The sequence below is a fragment of the Atractosteus spatula genome, chromosome 12 (assembly GCF_055471065.1).
Source record: "Atractosteus spatula isolate fAtrSpa1 chromosome 12, fAtrSpa1.hap1, whole genome shotgun sequence".
In the NCBI taxonomy this organism is placed as follows: domain Eukaryota; kingdom Metazoa; phylum Chordata; class Actinopteri; order Semionotiformes; family Lepisosteidae; genus Atractosteus; species Atractosteus spatula.
In genome coordinates this window covers 45,402,266-45,425,083 of record NC_142717.1, presented here as the reverse complement: position 1 = coordinate 45,425,083, position 22,818 = coordinate 45,402,266, and the positions used below count along the sequence as shown (strand labels likewise).

Below are 22,818 nucleotides of genomic sequence, written 5' to 3'. Positions count from 1 at the left end.
ATTTTCAATTTTGCACAAACTAACACGTTTTAAGAAATACATAACTAGGCAGCAAAAGCCTGAGATGAAGTTTCCTACTTGAAATGTTTAGTTGTAGCCTTTCAATGCACTGTAAGCAATTTATTATTCAACCTGGAAATCATAGTGTTGAGAAAAAAGAAAGATTTGAAATTTGTTTTGTTAATATAACATGGACTGCAGGATTTTCGTTCAATTTACAGATGTTATAAATCTCTGACATGGGCATTAACTCTGGCAAGGGAGGGCACTGACGTCTTGCAAATGTCCCTGCTCATGCATTGAAACAGCAGCAGCCCAGCACTATCTGCCCTGTCACTTAGAGGATATTTAAAAAATCGATGCAATAAAATGGGTTATATGTGAACTCTGACAAGACCAAAGTTTTATTGATTGTCTGTTTTTGTCATCTGCGTAACTGTGTGAACTTTGTATTGACTGTTGGTGGCTCTGGAGTCAATCCAAGTACTCACGTCCCAGTGTGATTCTTTGAGCAGAGACCTACATTTGAACCTTCCTCTGTGATGTTGTGAAACCGCCAGTTTTCAGCTTGTAGCAGGGCTCATACCTGGCTGTGTCTTTCCCAATCTCATGCAGAAAAGCAAAATCATGAATTTTCTGGCTTGATTACTCAGTTATAATCAATTGCTATCTTTTGTTTAATTGCACAACCACTTTATAGACTTGACTTTATAAACTTTGTAGGCTCATCATTCAGTATGGCTTTCCAGGAGGAGAGAGGCATTTATTTAGGAAGAAATGTATAAATAATTTGAAAATAATGTGAATAACTATGTATGCTTTCATCCTTTTTTTTCACTTTTCATCTAAATGATCCCAAAGCATTTAAAATATTGGAGAGGTTCTATTTCATCCCTCACTTAAGTGCAGCTTCAGTGAAGGAGGAGTGAGACACTGAATTAAGAGGGGATTGTACAAGCCCTGGGAGGAACTTAGCCAGGACACCATGATTGTGGTGTGACGGGCACACTAGGACATCGTTAATTAACAATTAACATTCCACGCCTGACCTGCTATTTAAACCCGTCTCAGTCCACATCTCTGTGCTCGGTATTGTAGAGTCTCCTCTGTCTCCTGATCTCACCTTCTACTACCAATCTGCTTTGGAAACTAAATCTCTCGGTGACTGCTCTGGATACCGACTCCGTCTAGCCCTTTCGAGACCAACCTGCACAGGGTTCTCCTTTTAGTCTCGTAACACCTGCCCTTAAAGGGAGTTATCTGGGACCTCAGTTTAGCATCCCATCTGTAGGAAGGCATCTCCTACAGCTACAGCTGTAGCGGAGTGTCTGCAGTCACCATCCCGGGGCACTAATTTGGAAATTCTGCTCCACCAGCAGCATCAGATCCGGCTGTCACGACTCGTCCCTTCTCTCGTAAGCGCCCTGGCATTCCCACGCGTACTAGATTCCACACACGCTCGCCCAGGAACTAACTATCCAGCCACATCCCTCTCTTTCAATATTTGAACACCCTTCTCTGGCTTACCTACTCTCACTATTGAGAAGTCTTCCACGGCTTTCTCTTGTGCGCGCTATATTCTTCCCGACCTGACTCCTTTAGCTACCCGACCTGCTTCTCCGAGTTTCGACTTCATTCTTGCCTCACGACTTGGATAAGGAATATTGGATTTACTCTTTTCCTCGAGCTCCCTTCCTCACGGCCCCACACAGGGGTCCTGCAGCTCACCGCTTTCAGATTGCTGGCACTGGCTCCAAGGTGGCAGCTTTGGTAACACCACAAGGCTTTCAACAACTGTCTTGGGGAAACTATGCACATTACTTCTTAATTCCCAGAAGGCAGTTCTCATCATTTAAAGGTTTTGAGTAAATTTTTCAGTGCATGTATATTTGTTCGATAGGTGTTTTAACACAGACAAGATTTGAAATGGTCCATGCCAGAGAGCTGTTGTGTCTGTAGGTTTCCTAAGCAGAGCACCCATAGAGCAGCAGCCCCTGAAGAGCTTAGAGAAGCTGTTAAACTGGTCCCGTTAATGTGCTGATTTAGGTCATCAAGTCAGAAAGGAAACCTGCAGACACAGGACTGTCCACTGCTGGTCCTTTCACCCCTCGTTCTCAGCAAAACAGTGGTTTAGGGATTTAATTGTTTGGAGTTATTGATTCTTTTTATTACTGCTGGGAGGATCCGTTTGTCATAAAATAGCAATTAAACTGTCATATATCTTTAAATCAATTCCGAGACCTTTGCTGTACACAATGTTGAAATCATTACATTTATAGATTTCAGAATACATTTCTTATAAGCAAGTCTTCTCCATTGATTCACAGTATAATCTACTGAAGTGCAATTATCTCCCTCCCTCAGCGCTACAGTGTTAAAACAAATGATCAGACTCATGTTGCTTTGGATTGTGGATGAGGCCTTCTCAATAACAACAATATGCCTGTGACTTGTGAAACTTGTCCCATTGCAGTATTAGCTATTTATTCAATATTTTGTCAAAACAAGCATCTGCATTTAATTACAAGTTTATAACTTGTAATTTTGCTAAAATATATATATGAATATGATTCTCTGCATTATCAATTAATCTATATTTATACAACATAGTTGTTTTTCATACTGTACATCGATTACAAAGAACACTTTCTAGATGTAAGATGTGATGTAATAGAATGTAGCTGTAATGTATAATTATTTTTAAATGATACAACTTAAAGAGCTAATTTAAGTTTAGCAGGAATTAGTAACTATTTATTCCTGTAAATGACGGCATGCTCTTAAAATGCATCATTAACCTTAATTATGTGATGAATGTATTTTAATTGTTTTTTTACTTTTCAGTTATGAAGGACATTAGCCTTCCTTCACCCATCATGTTGAGCAATCAGAGTTTTATTGAAAATGATAACTTTTGCTTGCATCTTTTTCCCATCAACAAAATGTGACATCATTGGAGGAGGTTGAATACTTCTGCAACATGCTGTGTAGGTATAACAAATACAAGACCATTTTAAAATTATGCACAAGGAAATCTAAATTATCTAAAAGATAATCCATAACTCAATGCAAAATGAGTCTATGAAATAATCTGTTTGACTAATGTCAGGGGATTATGAAATAAATAAATGACCATTTCTTCTCTAACATCCCTGTCTTTCCTGAGTCAAAAAACACATAATGGGCAAAATATTGAATTATTCTATAATGTCCAACAAACCAACATTTGAATCAATCAATCAACCAACCAATAAATCAGTTCAGGGATATATACAGTAGATTTGACTTGTCAGACCCTGAAGGTCAGCACCTTGTTTACAGGCAATCAAATTTCAGAACAGTGTGAAGACCCCAGTCAAAAACAGACTGGCACACCTGGCACATCTGGCAGAGGTTGCTTCATGGCCTGGCATCTCTTGTATTGTAATAGGAGAAAGAAATAATTACATAGAAGAGCCAGAGATTCATGGGCATCCTCAGAAGCCTGGCGCTGTCAGGTGTTGCTGTGAAGCGGCTGGTTTGGACCCTATGCAAGGTGGAAGTAGGTCTTTTACCGGAAGGGAAGTACAAAAGTATCCAAGTCCGATAAACGATAAGCGAAGCCGTAGTCGAGGGATAGAGTGAGAGTTTCACAAGCCAAAAAGTCGATCAGAAGAATAGAGTCTTTCCAAAAACGTAGGACGCAGGTTGAGCTCGGGAGAGGGGAACCTCAAGAGTGAGCAGAGACTGAGTGGAGTGAGAGGGTATAAATAGGGAAATCGCGGGGAAAGGTAATTGATTAATTAGTGCGTTGCTGTCTACAGTGAGAGGTGCTTGAGGGTATGTGGTGATGTCTAAGTGCTCACATGCGGTTCGTGAGAAGCCCATTGCTACTACTACTGATGATCTCACAATGACTATCCTTAGACATCTTTCATATTCAACAAATTGTAAATGTGTGTGTCTAATGATGTTGAAATCACATCTCTGTGGTAACTAGACATGTTTCTAAAGAGTTATAGTTCATTAGTAACATTACAGATACAGTGTATGTGCTGTTTTTTTGATCAACAAAAGAAGCATATCACTTATAAGTGCAAAAAATTCACAAAGTTAATATCAGGATGGTATCGAGCTAAAAAAAAACTTTATTTGCGATATGATTTTATGGAACTTTGATTTTATGACATTGATAAATTCCTTGTACTGATTAACATTTGTCATAGATAGGGGATTAGTAGAACGTGTGTTGATGCAATTCACCTGGTTGCAGATGCTGTCTTGCAGGATTCTCCCCCATTTCTCTCACAGAGCCTGGACAAGCCTGTGCCGGTTCACTGGTCTCTGTGCCCTAGATGCCACAGATCATCCCAGCTCATCCCAGAAATTTTCCATAAATCTCAGGTCTGGCAGTTAGGACATCCACAACACAACTGGCGCATTTTTATCTTGCTAGAAAGTTGTTGACTATAAAGTATAATGAGGACATACTTTGCTCTTTTAGAATATTGTGACACTGGGATCAGGCTCCCAAGACTTTATCACTGTAGCACCCCTGTACTGAGGTTGCAATCAAACTCTACAAGTGGAGTTCGGCAGTGACTAGACCTGGTTTCTCCAACCCTGGTCCTGGAAAGCTTCAATTCAGTTAGTCCTACTAGACACTCCAGCCCTGAACATAACACATGGACCTCCCTATCATCTGTGGTCTGCACTCGCTGACATCCATCCGGTTGGTTGACACAAGACCATGATTCACCTCTAAAGATTACCTTTTTCATCCAGCCTCCAACATGGACCAAGAGCACTGATTTCTCTGTGGTTCATTTCAGGTTCATTTCTCTCAATGTTCATGAAGCTTGACAGTCAATAAAGCACCCCATCAACTGTGCCTCGTCAACTCCCTTACCAATGTATAATCAATCAAAATGACGAGACAACATTTGATCCAAAACCTGTATTGTACTTTATGTGTCTAACAACAATTATGCATAAACGACGATAAGTTATCAGTTAAGTGTATGTTAGCAAATCTTTCAAGATGTACAGTATCGTCTTCTGTACAGCATTACAAAACTCATTTCCAAACATCTTTGAAAAGTGATATTTATTTTTCAAAACTGTGTTTCCTGCAGTGGTTCTTCCTGCTTCTGGAATGGGCACAGAACATTTAACTCTTTTCATCGACCTGTGAATTGTTAACTGTCACCTAACACTGCTTCTCATTCAAACACCTAACATCTCACAGAGCACAGTGACCACTGTTTCTCCCCTTCAGAATCCTGCCATCATAGTGTGAGACTGCCTGATCCAGGGTGACTTTAATATAGAATATATTCATCAAGTACAAGGTCCAATCATGCAGGGACAGTAAAGTAAAGATAAATTAAATGAATCAAATGATACATCTAGCATAAACTGAAAGAACAAAGCGTTGCGCAAACAAAATGAAATGGAACTAAACATGGATGAATTGATGAATAAATAATTCAATGAATGAATAAATGCCCTTTCATCTGGAAGCTCAATACTCTTCGCATCTAAACACCTGCCATTACCTCACACCTGGGAGTCTGGAACAAGCTACCTAGCCTTGCTGTTGAAAATAATATCATTGCTTCTTTCAGGAAATGGCAGCATAACATCCTCAGATCAATTAGCTACTAGCAACCAGATGGGCTAGATAGCTCAAGTGTCTCCTCTAATTCATAATCCTACTATGAAAATTATTAGGACAGTACAAATGTAACAGTAACCCGCAGGCTCAGGATTCTGTAATCTTATCTGTTCGGCACACTGGTGAGGAATTACTGTCTATATTCATATGTCCATGTTTATAAACGTACTCTTAGTGCACTTTACAATGGAATTCCATAACATATTGAATACGGAAGATTTGTACATTCAGTGGTATTGATTACACATCACATGAGGTTAAAATTTAAAGAGAATGAGTTCATAACAAAAAAATAGCATTTTATCTTCAAAGAAGAAACCCATATCCTCTTCCATGCAATTTTTTTCTCTGATTTTGTACAACAAAAGACTTCTGTTACTGGGGCATTTGAAGAAGCTAATTGAATGTGCCATGTTCTGTAATACCCTTTTTTTGTGCTTCTATTACCTTCAGCTGTTTAGAGCAGGATATGAGCTTGGAGACAGGCCCCGCAGCTACAGGCCTCATGTTCTTGCTCTGAGAGTAACAGCCATCTATCTCCTTAATACAGTAGCCTTTGACCGGCATTTACTTTGTTCTCACCTGACCTTTGACCCACTGTATGGAAACAGACACCTTTTATACAGTACATTAGTATAAATCAATACTGTTCAATAGCCCATCACATCAGGTGCTAGTAAATTTAGTTTTCTTTGAACTGGTTTTTGGGCTCAGTGTTACAAGAGCAGAAATTCAAAAGGTTGGTTGACACAATTTGTCACGATCCTATCTGGAGGAACGTCCTGTTGAATTGACCATTCAATTTCCTTCAGTTAATAACTGGTCATTTGTTAACATTCAGTAATATCTCGGTGTCTCTGTTCTCATTCCTTACATCAAGAGATATATAACATATAATATCATTTAATAGAGATAAATAATAGCAGCTCATAGAGTGTCCCCAGTGCCTTTGATGTTAAGCAAGACTAGATGCAGAAACACGTTCAAATAGCACGTTGAAATCCACATTTTTGAGTGAGTTTTGGGTGGGGACTGTGTTGTGTGTGTTGAAAGATGGAAACTTACAGATTAATCTGTATTTTGCCTAAAACGTATTACTGAATTGGATTGTTCAATGTGATTATTGAAGTTGTGATATTTGAAATGTTGTCTGCAACCCTTCAGAGAGCGCAGCTGTATAATAGTTTAACATTTTTTTTATAATTTGGTGTTTCCTGACTTGTTCAAATGTTTAACATTTGAGTTTTTAATGCTTGCTTTGTGATGTAATGTTTAAGCACGTGACACGGTTGAAACAATTGGTAAATAAGGGTTATTTCAATATTTTTAAAAGCCTGACACCCCGAATACATTCTTAAAATACTCTTACAAATTCAAAACCAACATTTCATTTTTCTAACCATTAGGACGGCTTCTTTACAAGGATTTTCTTATTTTGTTTTAGACAACGAAAAACCTGGAGCTGTGGCAGGGTTTGTGTTTCCTGTCACTTTTCTGAATTCATCTGCAACACGCAAGAAAACGCAAACCCACACGACTGGAACGGCACAGCCTCCACCAGGCCAGCAGGTGGGGACATCACTGCAACTGATCACTAAATTCTTCACCCTCATCTCCTCCCCCTCAAAACCCCTGACGTTTGGCACGACACCACGTTGAGAGCTGTGGGGAAAACTACTTTACGGCAGCTGGCAGCATGGCGGCGGCGGAGCAGGACGATACCGAAAAGGTAAAAAAGATTTCTTCTCCGGTGTCCAGCTCCAGTCCACCGGCTGCGCCAGAAGGTCCGACTTTGGAGCAGAAGCCGGTCGTACCGTGTCTGATTCCGACCTTTTCCGATGCCTGTAACCTGGTAGACGCGCCTTACTCTTGCCTGGTTGTGGATACTCACCGGAGGCACATCGCTCTTGCCCCGATGTATCTAGGAAAGAAAAGGACGGGAATCCAGGATCAGCTTAACACCGAACTTCTGAAATATTCAGAAAGGTAGGAAACTTTCAGCCTGGGGATGGTCACTATCGGTGATATATCGGTGTGTGGTAGGACGGGTAAGCTGGACGTGAACAGTTACAGCATCGATACATCGAGCATGTGTACTGTATATATAACAAGTATACCTGCCTACATGCATTAACAGTCCACTTTCTGGGTAAATGTGACGGCGGAACATTTGGACTTAAATGAATCTGCAACTTAGGCGGTAGAGCAGGGTCTCAGACTAGCTTCCTGGAGGGCCTGGTCAGTGCCTTCTGCCTTTAGTGACGTTTGAGCTCTGAATTCAATGCAGTTTGTGTAATTATTTATAATAATAATAATAATAATTCCTTACACTCAAAGCGCTTTACAGGTAATGGGGACTCCCCTCCACCACCACCAGTGTGCAGCCCCACCTGGATGATGTGACGGCAGCCATAGTGCGCCAGAATGCCCCCCACTCGCCACTCTGCTTTCCTCCCCACTGATAGCTGGTGTGTGGTGAGCGGACTGATTCACTATGGCTGCTGTCGCATCATCCAGGTGGGGCTGCACACTGGTGGTAAAGGGGATCCCCATTACCTGTAAAGCACTTTGAGTGGAGTGTCCAGAAAAGCGCTATGTAAGTGTAAGCAATTATTATTATTTAGTACTCAAACAACCAAGTCATAGACCTCTGTATTGTGGTTTTAAACCTGTACCTTCTGATGTACTGCAAATATAACTGATCCCAAGAAACATTTTGCTGTCATTTCAATTCACAACAGTTTATAGTGCTTTTATAAATTATTTCATTGTTCTGTTGTAAGATGTATAACAATAGTAAGATGCAAAGGAACAGGTAATGGGTTTATTCCTTGCTGAAAAGAAAGGAAACACAACCTTTGTAGCCTATGCATGCTGATGCAGCTACCGACTTGAACTACAATAGTAAGATGCTTGTTTTTTTCCAGTGGTTTGGCTGGAAGTGACTTAAGAACAAAAAACAAAAAAAGACTGGAGTGTTAGCGTTAAGCTGTTTGAAGATATCATTGGTGCCAAAAACACATGAAGTTAATGAGTGTCAGTGGGTTTCCTTCCATCTTTTCCAGAGAGTGTTAAACGTCTGATCACTTCACTTAGTGAAATAGTAGGAACACATCTTTAAACTGCTGCGTTCTCCTGCTTACTCTTCGAGCCTGAGTGGATATTCTGAAGCAGTCTCTTTACAGCAATGTTGTGCATCTGTGTTTTGTGTTCCTTCTAGTTTAAAAGGTGTTCCTCTCGCCTATGACAACATTAAAGTTGTGGGAGAACATGGACATATCTATGATGATCAAGGATATATCCATATGAACATAGAAGCGTCCTTCGTTATCTTCCAGCCTAAAAAAGGACAAAAACTTGTGGTACGTATGTCCGCTAGCTGCCAGCAGAAATACCAGTTAGTGTGAGTCATGGTGGTTTGAGAGTATTGTTGTTCAGAGATTCCCAGTCTTGAGGATGCACTCTGACTGAGAACCGCCCACCTCAACGTCATACTTAACCCACCCACACAACCTGCTGTGCTCTTTTAACATACTTACGCAATGTGACAAACAGCCTATTAATTACAATAGGTAAAGTAACAGTAACACAATTCACAATAAGAACCACACACCCCCTCTCTACTGGGAAGGATGGGCTTGCTGTTCCTGTATAACTCCTCAGTGTGTGGCCTCCTGTTGGTGCTCATCGCATGCCATTCTCCACATGTGTCTGTGCTCGGTGATTGGTTTTGAGGGCTCTCAAAGTGGACACGCCTGCCCTGTACAGGCTCTTCTGGCTCGTGCAGAACCAGACCTCTGCCGGAGAATTGAGTCTGAGTGCCAGGTTCTTTTCGATCGGCATTTCGATCAGGCCCTGCTGTGACTGCAGGTCGAATATCGCATCAGTCGCTGAAGCGAAGGAATCTGTGACCCGGGTCTGGCGAGTGTGGTCAGACTCGGGGAAGTGCACACTGGAGTATTCCTTCAGGCGTGAAGGATGGGGAGGTATCGCAGGAGGCAGAGTGCCGTGGGCCGTCATGCTGGGTGCTTGAAGTCCTTGTGAAGTAATATCTTCGTGGCTCTGTCACATTGTTTATTCTTCCACCACTTAAACCAAAACAGCGGAGTGCAGCCACAGTAACACGAAAGTGGAAAAAAAGTATGAAAAGAAGTGAAAATGTAAACTTTTAGAACTGAATAATATAGATAAAATAATTTGATTATATGTCGACCCCAGTTTGGGAACCCTTTGTTCTAGGTGATGTGAATAAGGCCTAAAAACACTCTTTTCCTGAGGAGTGTCTTAGGTTATCTATTTTCTTGTTTGTCCTGTGTCTGACGATGACTGTTTTCCTGAACTGTAGTTGAGCTCCTTTTGTGAAAAGCCCGATTTGTCTTCAAGGGGGTTATAAACAAGGTGGGAGTCAATCACGTGGGCTGCCTGGTACATGGCTGTTTCAACGCCTCGATCCCAAAGCCTGCCCCGGTGCCCCTGGAGAGCTGGCAGGGGCTGGGGCTGAACGTCGGCGACAGCCTGGAGTTCGAAGTCTTCCAGTTGGATGCAGACGTGGCCGGAGTCCTGCTCATCAGGGGGAGCCTTGGGAAAAACAGGTAGGAACTTGAAACGAGGTTTTCATATTTTTTATTGCCATAAAATGTGGTTTCTAGTACAACTGATAAAATTGCCATTACTGAGATTTGTTTGAATGCTGAAAAATCGATATTTATTATTATAGATTTTTTTATTTAATCATGATTAGACTACAGTACCTTAACAGACTGATGTTACTGAGATGCGTTCTAAATGACTGAATAAGCTACAATATTTCTAGAATTCTGCTAACTAAAAACACTCCAAATCAGAACAAATTCCCTTAGAGACCCTTATGTGCAATTCATTCATACTTCTGGTTTTTCCAAAGTCAATACTTTTTTTTCTTCTTGTATCTGTATTACATGTGATATTGTACAGAACTTTGAATTTTGAAGAACTTTGAAGAACATTTTGTGGTTGTAATCTTTGCACCTAAAAATGCTTACTGTAGGTTTGGTAAAAATCAGTCCTGAAGGCAACAACAGAAATGCTTTTGTGCAGCCAATAAATGAAATGTGTTTTTAATTTTAATTCAGTTCTAAGACTTTTTCCAAGTACTTGCTTCCGATGTGAAGAATCAGGATTTACATCTAAAACCTCTGAATGGATTAATGCCATTCTGAAAGGCTCAAATTGGCAATTCGACCTTTAAAAGAAGCAACTTCAAGAAAGAAAAATTACAAAGGTTCTTCTTAAAAGTTTAGCTGCATTCTAATCGGGTGCCACTAGGTGGCACCACAGTCCTTAATGGTCGAGCGATGCCTCTAAGTGTTGTTAATTATGTCTCGGGCCAGGGGTGTGCTTACACACAGCTAAAATATTTTAAGACTGTAATGTAAACATGTCAAAGAGAAACTAAAAATAACTTGGTTGCACTTGACCTGAAGTCTAGAAGTGGTGACGTTTAGCAGCTCCAGGGCCGTTTTCAGAAATAACGCAAGAGCTGGAGAGTGGCGCAGCTCCAGGCGACGGGCGACGGGGGCTGTAGGGTGACTCTGAGGCTGATGTGTCCGTCTGCTTGTAAGGGTCCACAGCCTGCTTGGAGCACCGCAAGGAGAAGCAGCCGCGGAAGAGGACGTCGTGGATGGGGAACAGGGTGCGGAAGAGGTGAAGGTCAAGAAGAAGAAAAAGAAGGACCGGCGGAGGGGGGAGGAAGCCGCGGAGGGCGTGAACGGACACGATTCGGAGAGCCCCGGGAGGAGGAGGAGGAGGAAGAAGCAGAGGGAGCGCGCGGCGGACGAGGAGCCCGAGCGGGCGTGCCCGCGGGAGGAGCGCGGCGATGGCGACAGACGCGCCAAGCGGAGAAGGGAGAAGTCTGGCGGCGACGAGATGACGGACGGGGGCTCTAACCCGCCCGGCGCCAAAAAGAAGCGGCGTGCGTGAGGGGCGGGCGGAGGGGTGGGGGGTACGTGCCCCTGCCGCGCTGATGCCAGCACCTGTGTGAGGAGAGACGTACAACACCAAGCACAGAGTGGAGGAGGCACAAACACTGCAGCGCTGTGCAGCTGGAGTGCTCGGCCGTCCGCAGAGGGAGGGCTCTTGACGCACGGGGGGGGCCGTGCTGCTGTGGCAGAACTGGCGTCCGCTAGGCACTGCTGGGGAGGCTGGAGGAAGCCTTGCAGGTCTGTACAGGTGCTTCCTGTCTTGGCAGGTGTGGGTCAAGCCCTGCCTGTGTAGGCCGAGGCGATAAGGATCGCAGTGTGAGCTGCCGGCGAGTACGTCTCCTTGCCTGTAGGTCCCCGGACTCTCCACCAGGGCGCAGCAGATGTTTCCGAGTGCAGTTGTCATCAGAAGGTTTCCATTGCTCCCTGGCTGCCTGCCTGCTCTCCATCTGCACACAGAGCTGGTCAGCTCTGTCCCAGCTTGTAACGCACTGGGGGAGCCAGACCATTTCCACATGGACACTTGATTACAGCACCAAATTAGCGAACGCAAATAAATAAATAATAGCCAATTGCTGCTATTTTACTGTCAGTGAAAGAAAATAGCAAAGTGAGGAAATACCTCTTGTATAAACAAGTTTAAAAGTGTTTACGCTCTGTCGTCTTTCCAAAGCTTGACAAAACTGACAGTCCTCTAAAGTTATTTAAACAAAGGAGTTTGCAGTTTAATGCTTTCCTGTGTTCCCTGTCCAGAAAGTTCATATTGAAAACTGCCCGAAGGAAGAACGTGCTTTTCTCCTGCTCTATGGTCTGGGCTTGTGTGCTTGACAGGAAGAATGACTGACTGACGAATTAAATTACTTCTTTGTGTCTCATAGATCTGTTTTGTCAAAATAAACCGGGCTTGTAAACTAAATATTGTATTTTCAGTCATGCGGTCTTTGAAGTGTGCCAGACCTTTACATGTGCTAATTAATTCCTTGTAGTTATGTTTTTCAAATAGGTCATTGTGTATAGAAGTGAAAAAATAGTGCTTCATGAGTTCAGCCAGGACACCAGCATTGGCATTCCTACTCTTTCAGACTGCCCTGTGCTCTTTAATGGCAAGAGTGTTCTGTCTGTGGAAGATGCATTTTTTTATTAATGGGGAAAGAAAGAAATTTTATAAATGGTCAAGACTGACCGAGCCTCTTCAGCGTGCTGTGGATAAGAATTCCAGTAGATCACTCTTAGGATCTTAGGATACTTCATTGTTAAATTGGAGAGACTAGTCTGTTATGTTTCTTTCCAGTTTAGCCCGATGAGGTCTGAAGCTGTCTTTAATAGACAATAAATGGCTTTGATCTTTCCCTGCAATGCATTTTCTCCTGGCACAAGCCCCTTATGGCTTTGGACTTATCAATGTCTTTTTCAGGTTCTAGCTCTTGGAGATCGGGGGTGTATAGTTACTGTTTGGACAGGAAATGTACAAGGCTTTTCCAAACCCCACAAATGCACTGTGACTCAGAACCAGAATTCCCCAGGAACACCAGCCGTTTGGCAGGTATTTCACCCTAGGCGTCATCCTGTAAGAGACTGATCCACCCCCACTGCAAAATATAAAAAGCACTCAAATGACTTTCTGCAGCTATTAAGTAAAAAAAAATGTGGCATTGTAAATATAGTGGTCTAATAGTTCTGAGAAATGCTTTTTAGAAACCATGGGAAACTACTGTTAAGTAATACATGCTTAAGTTTTGCTTCTCTTTAGTTTGAAATAATGTTTTGTAAACTCTTGCATTTCCACAATAATGTTCCCTTCATTCTCGTAAAGAAGTGGTAGCACAGACCGCATCTGCTGTATGTGGTACAAGATTAACATGTCGTGTTGAAGAATAATACTCTGCATCTACTCAGCACTTGTCATCACCAGGGATCCTAAAGCACTTGACATAAGGGGACACCCATTCCATTTCAGCTTCAGCTGGGTGACACACAGCAGCCTCCCTGCACAGGAATGGTTAACGGGTTTATTCCATGCTGAAAAGAAAGAAAACACTACGTTTCGGCCGTGAAGACTTCTTCAGGTGTGAGCTTCTTCAGCCTGCCTGCACAGCCAATCAGGAGTGAGAAATTTCTTTGCTTCCTGAATTAAGGAGATCATTTAGGGTAGCCCGATTGTATGCAGATCCCGAGTGGAGTACAGCCAGGATCTCAGCTTAGTATGTCCTCTGAAGCCGAGACATTTCCTGCAGTGGTGCCCCTGCTAACCATCATGAGAAGCTCATCGCCCACAATCTCAGAGGTGCTTCGTATTCATGGCAGGAGTCTTAGCAACCTGCAGCCTATCCTGGAAGCATGGAGAACAAACTGGGACAACGCCCTGGTCATTCGGGGCTGCAGGCTTAACACCCCTTTTTGTTTTGCACAGTCCTTTAGGTTCTTTAATGACCAGGTACAGCAGTCCTGGTTGAACGTCTGATCTGAAGGCGAGTACACTACAGCGCAGTGCCCCTGAACTCTAATATGCACATCCAAACTCTGACTCTTCGCCATCCAGGTGAAATGTAAAAGGATCTGTTTGACCATTATTTGTTCGTTCTGTTTTTCAAACGCCAACTGAATTGATTTGTACTTCTCAGTGAGGTCTGTGGTGTCGAATGTGGGGCCTGTTAGGGAAGTGGAGTAACTGAGCAGGTCTGCAGTGAATCACACAGCTTCGTCCTTGTTTCGACACTTCTCGAAGTCGAGGCCTGCTTGTCTTTGAGAACTCTTCGTGGACTCTTAGCTCGTGGTTTGCCTGTGTTCCCATTCGTATGTTGACATGTTTTAGGCTTCTTTTAGTACAATTCTCATCAGAATTTAATTTTTGTATAGCGTTTTTATTGCTTGAAAGCTCTGCGTTTTGAATGATACCAGTGCTTTTCTTTTTCAGGGTAATATGTGGTGCAGATTTATTGCCGTGTCTTGTCCCTTGGAGGACTTTGGAGCTCAAAGAAAGTGTGTCCCTGCTTGTAAATCCACTGCTTCATTACCGCTGTAAATCTAGAAGCTCCAGAGCACATTCTCTCTGAAATGTATTAGCAGTGGAGCCTTTCATGTACCTGGTTCTTGGCTTTTATCACCTGACAGGCCTGACACATGGAGAGGCAGGTTTCACTAGTCTTGCCAGGATCTTCAAGGAGCCACTGGAAAAGGTTCAACTTTGTGCTTGAGAAAATCTCGGCAGACTGATAAATTTCAGTTTTATTTTTGCTTTTGAAAACGTGTGGCGGTTCCCAGAACGCACTACTCTGGCTGCTTCCCCCCCCCAAAGACTGACAGCCTATGAGAATGTTGTTTTTTTCCCTCCTGCTCTTCAGTTTTAGGCTGGCCGCCAGCGAAGCTTTGTGCTTTGAATTGTTTGCCCCGTGTTTTTCCATCACCTGTACATGCTCCTCGGCCGGGCTGTAGCCACCTGACGCGCCTGAGCCGGCTCCGCTAGCCGACGCCGCTGTGGCCGGATGATTAATACGGTGTGGGGGCTGGTGAAATAAATCGGTTGAAGCAGCCCTGATGTACAGCCCCATCTGTAAGGAACTGCCAGCTGTATATTGCTGAGGTGACCTCCTGACACGAAACAGAGCTTGCCGTTTCTGAAATCTGGGAGGTGCAGGAAAAAATGAAATTGAACTTAAGGATTAAAATCGACTCTTCCCTCCTCCCCTCCAACTTTGTGTCTGGCTCGGGTCACAGAAATTCACATGTACATGCTCTTCTTGTAAGTTCACATACTGTATACGAGACATAAGGAAGTAAGCATTAGAAATGTCTGCCAAAAACTTTCCCTTCTCCCATCTGAATCTGAATTATATATACACCTGTTCATGTTTCAGGCTTCATTCCTCAGTTTGTCTGACTTTATCAGCGGTTTCCCAAAGACATTTGTTGAAAATATTCATACTGGTAGATCCCATACGTTTTCTCAGACAGGCAGCACATGGTATCTTTAGTTTAACTGGAACATATTTAACCAGTGCAGGCTTGATTTAAGTGACCTGCCTCACTGCAAAACTTCCTTTAAATGCATATTTATATTATTTACAAATTTTGTTAAAAAGAATACAAGAAGCTAATAATTTAATAACCAATTTTTTTATAAAGGTCACCATCACAGATGGGGAAATGCAGCTGTTTGGATTGAGAATTGGATTTTAAAATAAAGACAGGCTACAGACAAGAGATGAAAATCTAAAATGAGGTGATGTAATCGGTGGAGTACCACAGATACCTATACTGGGACCACTGCTTTTCCTCATTTATGTCAAAGATCTACAGCAGATTATAGAATAGTAAACTAGTCAAATTTGCAGATGATATCAAATTGGGAGGACTAGCAAACACTCTAGAAGCAGCAAATGAAATTCAAAAGCACTTGAATTTCACAGCTGGGCAAACGTGAGAGACGACTTAATGCAGGATATGGTGTGCAAATGGTAAAAACTATTATTATAAATACAAAATGGGAAACAAGGAGCTAGAATAGGCTACTTACAAAAAGTCCTTGGTGTCTGAGCTGATATCATTTACAGTAAACGTAGACAATGTGGGGTGGAAGTTAAAATCGAACAAAGATTGTTGAAAGTGGACAATTTAAATCAAGGAGTGTCATATTCAAATTGCGTAATGCACAAGACTTTTAAAACTCATTTAGAATATTGTGTACAGTCTTGGTCACCAAAGTAGAGAAAAGATATTTCCATTCTGGATGCAGCTCAGAGAAGAACAACCGGATATTGGGGCTTTAAGGAAACGTTCTACACAGGCTCAGGGAACAGAACCTTTTTAGTCTTGAGCAGGGAAAAATAAAGAGGGGACATGACACAAGTATTCAAAATTCTCAAATTAATTGACAGTCAACTCATCTGATTTCTTCAGATTGAACTGTAAGAGCTCTGACCTAAAAGAGAAGATGGCAGAGGTATTGAACAGATTGCACTGAAGATCTTGAGAGTTTTTTTCCACTTTAAGTTCTTACAATAAAAATGTCCACTTTAAAGGACTGTTTCCTACACAAATGAGACAAGTTTTCTTCTCACTTTAAAATAAGTTCCTGGAACATCCAGGAGAAAAAGTATTCTCGCCATCACGTTGCAACTGCACCCGAACAACAACATGTAGAAAACTGAACTAAGAAGTTAAACTCCCAATTATACAGTAAGCTCTTCCAGTGAGTCCCTCCAGTGAGAGGCGCCTCGCTCTTCACTTGTGACAGTTCGCCTCTCGAGTCAGTTATCACCCAAAAGAAGAGACCCAACTCCCCAGCTGGAGTGCAGCTGGCAGGTTCATGTAATTTACTAGTATTAAAAAAAATACTCAACATCTGAATTTTCCTATAAAGATGAAGTCGATGGTTCTTCATGTTACAAATATTCCTCCTTTAACATCCGTCTTTCCACCCATCGTCTGCTTTGACACTTCAGGGCTCAGAGCTGCAGTCCTACAGCCACCCGCGCGGCGGGGAGATAGAGGAAACACGCCCGTCGCAGGCAGCAGAGCGGCAAGAGGGGCGGAGGCGTGTCCGCCACCGACAGCCCCCCTTGCCTGCAGGCGCCCAGACCAGCTACAGGGGGCGCTATATCACTCGCAATCAAGGGAGCCCTGGCTGATGAATGCCAAGCCTCTGCTGGGGGAATCCTGATCACAGTTGGACAGCGACGCAACCCAGGATCGAACCAGCGATGTCTAGTTTATACAGCTCAACCTGCAGCCCTTTACCAGTGGAACCACGTTGGTGCACCAGAAGCCCTCAAACGTGTATCTCTGAGCCGATGCAGAGATCCCACTGCCCAGCCCCTCACTCTCCCGGCTCTCCCGTGGCCGGAGTTCACTTGCCTGGCCTGAGGCCGGCCCGCCTGTGTGGAAGCCAGAGCCACACCTCCTCACACTGCCGTCACCAGTGTCTTTACGTGCAGGCGCCAACGACAGTCCTAATGCTTTTTAACGATCACAGCACATGATTTATATCATCCTCATTTTCTGTACACCAAATATGAAACAGTGCAATAACAGAGCATGTCAGCATTGGTACAGAAGAGAGGTGCATGTATAATGCAGGGTGCGCACTTGTCCTTGGCAAATTACTCCACACCCAGAGGCTGAGTTCAAGGCAATTGGGAGTCCTAGGTGATCACACTACCTTTAACAGGCTCAAGGACAGGGGGAGACCCATTAACCTCTTTAAATAATAAATTTCACAACCACATACAGTATGAACACATGATGTGTACACAAAGACATATAGCAGTGGCAGGATAACATGATTATGAGTCACGTTACCTTCATGCGCTGATGGGTCTCTTTTTATGTGACAATGTGATCAAGCTGGGTTATGACAGGCTGCAGCTGTTGTTCTAGTCTTCTAAGCTAAATGTTAGCCTTGCCAGCTTGACTAGCATGAATCTGCTTTGGGTGCTCTGTAGAACTAGTTATTTGTTATGTAGTGATATACGTTCCTGATGATTTTTTCTTGAAGACCTCTGCACTGAAGAAGTGTTGGAGAAATGCATTGTGAGTGATAGGAAACTGGTGAGAGATACAGTAGGTCAAGAGGAAAGTCCATTACCACTAACAGCAATTTACAAAAATGGCCCCACTTGGAAAACGGCCGACATATTTGCCGTGGTGTCTCTGGATCAGTATTCTGCTTTAGCAGCAGCATGAGATACACCTGCCTCTAAGCATCTTGGGTGCCCTGGCTTTACGGCACACCTCCCACTTTCTGACCAAGCGTGGCTTCAAAAAAGCACAGTGCTCTTTCTGATGATAAACAGCACGTGGCAGACTAAAAATCTAAAAAAACAGCACAACTCATGCTTTGGGGGTCTGTTCAAACACCCTGGCGATGTTGAATGGAAGCAAGGTACTGAATCCAATGGACATTACCAGGATAATTCCACAGCACAGTACAATGCTTCTTCCTCCACTAAACTGAAGAACCTTTACATTGGTTTAAGGTCCTTCTCCTGGTTTTTCCCTGCTTGTTAAGCAGGTTTCACCCTAATAAGGGAAGGTTACACCATCTCTTGCCACTGGATTTGTTTGGAACACTGTGGTGAGTCTCGGATGAGCTCTCCAATCCTTCCAGAGGGATAAGAAGAATCAGCATCTTGGAGGAAATCGCCTCAATCCAACTGGTAGAAATCCTGCAACTGCTCTATGTATTTGATTTTTTTGGATCCAAATGAAGACGTTCAAGCCATTATGGAACTACAAAATAATGTGCTCTTGGAATGGCATGATTGACATTGGCATGAGCACCACACTGTGAACACTGACAGTAGCACTGGGAAGGTGTGCATGAGTTTTGGGTCTCAAGAAAAGCAGTTGTTGTGTGAATGTTGAGGCACCTCGTTTTCTTGGTGCTCAGACCGTCTCAAAGGCGAGGCCCTGTGTGACTCAGTGCGGTGTCAGAGGAGCACAGGAAAGCAGAAATGTAACACTAGCGTGAACTGTCACGGTCGATCTATTATACCACAGACACTCCAACAGTAAGAACATTAATCAAGAACAAAAAAGATTCACATTCCACTTCAAGCCAAGTGGTGCTGGGTTTTGGAATACAAACCCTTACATTTTGAAAAACGTTTTGTCCTGAGAGTATATGAAAACTTCAGCCCTGGTATTCATCAGCTGTATTGGCTGTGATTATTTGGAAGATTAACTTTTCCCTGTTCTGCTTCTCACAGAATGAAGGAATATCTCTTATTCTAGCAGCCCAGAACAGTGTATGTAAATGTACTGGATATAAAATATCTTCAAAGCATCCAATTTATTTTGGTCAAAGGATCATTTTTTAAATGTTTCTGCTGTTTCTTGACGATATGTGAAGTCTGCGCTTACATTCAAAACTACAAATGAGAGGAGGCTATTTGGACCATCTAATTTGATAAGGGTTGCCAGTAGCCATAATTCTATACCTTTCTAACTGGGGCATAATCTCCAAGATCTTTTTCATAAAGTACATTGCTTCAATTACATTAAACGTTATCTAGATGTCCTCCCAGTCATTAATTTTGTCTAAGTTGATAATAAGATCTGATATTAAGGATGTGAATGAAGTGAAGATCTTCTTTTACAAACACCTACACAAATCAGTTAAAATGCAGTAAGACACAGTACATACTCAAGTAATTGTATTATTCTCTACCGTTTTTCAACACAGCTATCAGATGCTGAACATGCAATTTCCACTAAGTACTGTGTAAAACACAGTATGTATGTTTTTGCTTTGATTGTAACCAAAAGTTTCAATGTAGAGTTATCTAGTCTTTCATTTGATATACTTTGTTTGGTTCCCCTGTATGACACACAGAGTCTGGAACAAGAACCTCACTGATTTATACTAAGTATATCTCTAATTTATACTGCTCTCTTGACCAGCTAAGTGCTTTAAAAGGAAGATTAGAAGGATCTGAGAACATTCAGAATTGCTACTGGTCTCAGTGTGTCATAATTTCAGTGTAATTGTAACAGTCTAACTGACCTTCTGTGTGGAACACGGTGCACTAAATTTACCATGCAAATGGACTGGTAATTATGACATTTCAATGCACGATAATATTTTAATTAAGTGCATTCTTTAGGTGCACGATGTATCTAAGGAACTAGTAAATGTTAATTCCACACAAAAAAGCAGAAAGAAGATGCACAACATTTTGGCTGCTGAGCCAAGTTCTTTAAAGAGATGAATCTTTCATTGAGAGAAAGGTCAACATAGGATGCAAGGAAATTAAGGATGACCATAGCCTCTAGTTTTTCTGGAGAAGGAGTCCAGAAATCCCTATAAAAAGATGCAGGCAGAAGGGTGAGTGGAATCATGGCTGGGAGGGGTGAGATGGGGGACTGTCAGCTTAGAGATTCTTGATCCTCATGGCTCTGTGCCAGTCTGCTTCCTGTCTCACTGATGTGAATGTCAGGGAGATCCAGCACATGAGGGTACTGGACACACAAGATGTTCTGTGGGTGATTCCGAAGTGGCCCGAGGGGCCCTGTATATACCTGGCACTGGATGAATGTTGGCCTGTGATGCAGCAGCTCCTGTTACTGGAGAAGGGGCTGGTGTGAGTGGTCGCTGTGGGGGGTTATGGGAGCTGTAGACAAGTAGGTTGGGCACATTAGGTGGTCAGCGGTATGAGATGGAGGGGCAAGGGGGGTTCTGGGAAAAAGGTTCCAGCTGAGGGGTCACCCTGAAAAGCAGAGAAATCATCTTTTTCTGATCCAGGGAACAGAAAGGAAGTCAGCGTCAGGGAAGCAGCAGTGGAATACAGTTCTGAGTCTAAAAAAATTCTTCTTCGGGTTGATTTTTGGCTCGAGAATGGGGGCCTGCAGGTACAGCGAGTAGGGTATCCAGCATCACTGGCAAGGAAGGAATGCTTTAACATTTAAGGGCAAGACTGTGTCATTACTGCAGAACTGCAGTAACACCCCGTGGGGAGTGTGCAGAAAGAAACACTGTAGGATCAACTGTAGGATCTTGCCCGAGATGGGATGATAATTTATTTTCTGAGATCAATGTGTGTTGTAAAGTTTAGAGTGGGTGAGAGAAACAGTGAAGAGACACTGACTCAAACGGTGCCAGAGAGATGTCCTCTTTGAAGTTTGGCTGTTATACTCATCTTTCATGGGTTTTGCTTATTGTAAGCATGAGGACAGCAGCTGCAGTGACTCCTGGATACAAATCGGTTTCTGTGGTACAGTACAGTTTCTGCAGACTGTAGTTGCTGTCCAGCGTCACTTATAGTGAAGCCATTAGCAAACAAAAAAGAAAGCCTTTGAGAATCGGACCTTTGCTCTGAAAAATGGTTCTGTTTGTAGGAAATCTGAGTGGGCTGAAACATGGTTCCCTGCTGAGCTAGCTCAGCAGAGCACAACATCCTGGCTCCACCTGATAGTCACTGTGAGTCATCGGCTTACCCACACAGCACGCCATGGCTTTGTTCCGCTTGCTGTGAGCAACACAGCAGGCCAGCAGGTCCACGACTGGTTTACAAAACGTTAATTGCCTCATTATTGTAGGTATTTGCATTCCTGTGTGTTTGTTCTGTATCGCTGTTATGTAAACAACATTTATTTTCCATTTTGGTTGAGGCTGAAGGTTAATTGTCTAAGGGTTCAAAGCACACTTCTAACAGTATTTTTGTAAGATCCCACAGCAGTGCTCATAAGAGTAAGGGTGTTAACCCCAGTGTCTTTGGCTAAATTCCTCTCTGGGCTTGAACGGTCTGACCTCCCTAAAGGGCCCTGTACATTCCACAGGTGAAGTCATTTCTCTCTCCTCTACCTGAGCTGCTGGTGCAGAGTGGCTGCTGTCTTTCACTCAAGTGGGAGCTGGTCGAATTGGGTGCCCTCCTAAATGTAAAACATCCCAAGATCAGTTGGGGTGAAAAGTGCTATAAAAATTAAATGGATTACAGTTGTAAATTGTCCTTAATTCTCCCAAAGCATCTTAACATTGTCAGTTGTTTTTCTTCTGCAGTCTTTTCTTCTTTGCACAATAGGTAACTTGGCATAACTTTATCCGTGTACTCTTTGAAACAAACTGATGTCATAAAGTAATTTTATTTTCTGGTTAAATTTAAGAATGCCCATATAACTAACCACAATTATTTTTTATTACATTGGATACTTTTGGACAGCATGTGCCAGAATTGTATTGCTTATTTCTTTTAGAAGAATTTGAGACAGTTTGCAAACATAAAAGGCCATTTCATTGCTAGTAGCTAATTGATTCAAGGATCTCGCCAAGCTGGTTCTTATAAGAATCCAGGTAACCAGCATCACGGCTGGGTAGTTTCCAGACTTTCACAACCCTTCGCATAACAATGTGCCTCTTCATTGCTGATTCTGAAGATCATGGGTTTTAACTTTGTTTGCCTTCGAGTATTAAAAATATTTGAATCAGGTCTCTGGTCTCATACAGTCAGGACTTGCTGTGTTCAAGACCAAAGACATTCAATTATTTTAGCCTATCAGAGCAGGTCAGGGCTCAGCGTTTCAAAGTAACTTATCCATGATCAGTCTTGTTTAAAGCTACTCTGTTTGTACACCAGTGTACAGTGCATGGGGAGCTGAAGAAAGCACATCACAGATGAATTCTTCAAGAAGTATCACTATTGTAATTTATCCAGTCTAGTGTGGAAAAGATCAGGTGAGGCACTGAGCGTTGAATCCTCGAGGGTAGTGTGG

General features: G+C 42.7%; 1 protein-coding gene across 1 annotated transcript; it reads left to right on the top strand.

Annotated features, from left to right (window-relative positions):
• The first annotated feature begins 7,336 nt into the window (after nt 1-7,336).
• polr1f (RNA polymerase I subunit F) lies at nt 7,337-12,533 on the top strand. The gene is made up of 4 exons (XM_088928517.1): nt 7,337-7,642; nt 8,877-9,018; nt 10,040-10,248; nt 11,257-12,533. Exons 1-4 carry the CDS (start codon nt 7,353-7,355, stop codon nt 11,612-11,614), a joined length of 999 nt encoding a protein of 332 aa, XP_088784643.1. The 5' UTR covers nt 7,337-7,352; the 3' UTR covers nt 11,615-12,533.
• The last annotated feature ends 10,285 nt before the right edge of the window (nt 12,534-22,818 follow it).

Excerpts from the sequence above, each read along its gene's own strand:
- polr1f (XM_088928517.1), top strand. The coding sequence starts at position 7,353 with ATGGCGGCGGCGGAGCAGGACGATACCGAAAAGGTAAAAAAGATTTCT. Across the intron at positions 9,019-10,039 it reads AAAAAGGACAAAAACTTGTG|GGGGTTATAAACAAGGTGGG; the intron begins GTACGTATGTCC and ends TTTGTCTTCAAG. Across the intron at positions 10,249-11,256 it reads GGGAGCCTTGGGAAAAACAG|GGTCCACAGCCTGCTTGGAG; the intron begins GTAGGAACTTGA and ends TCTGCTTGTAAG.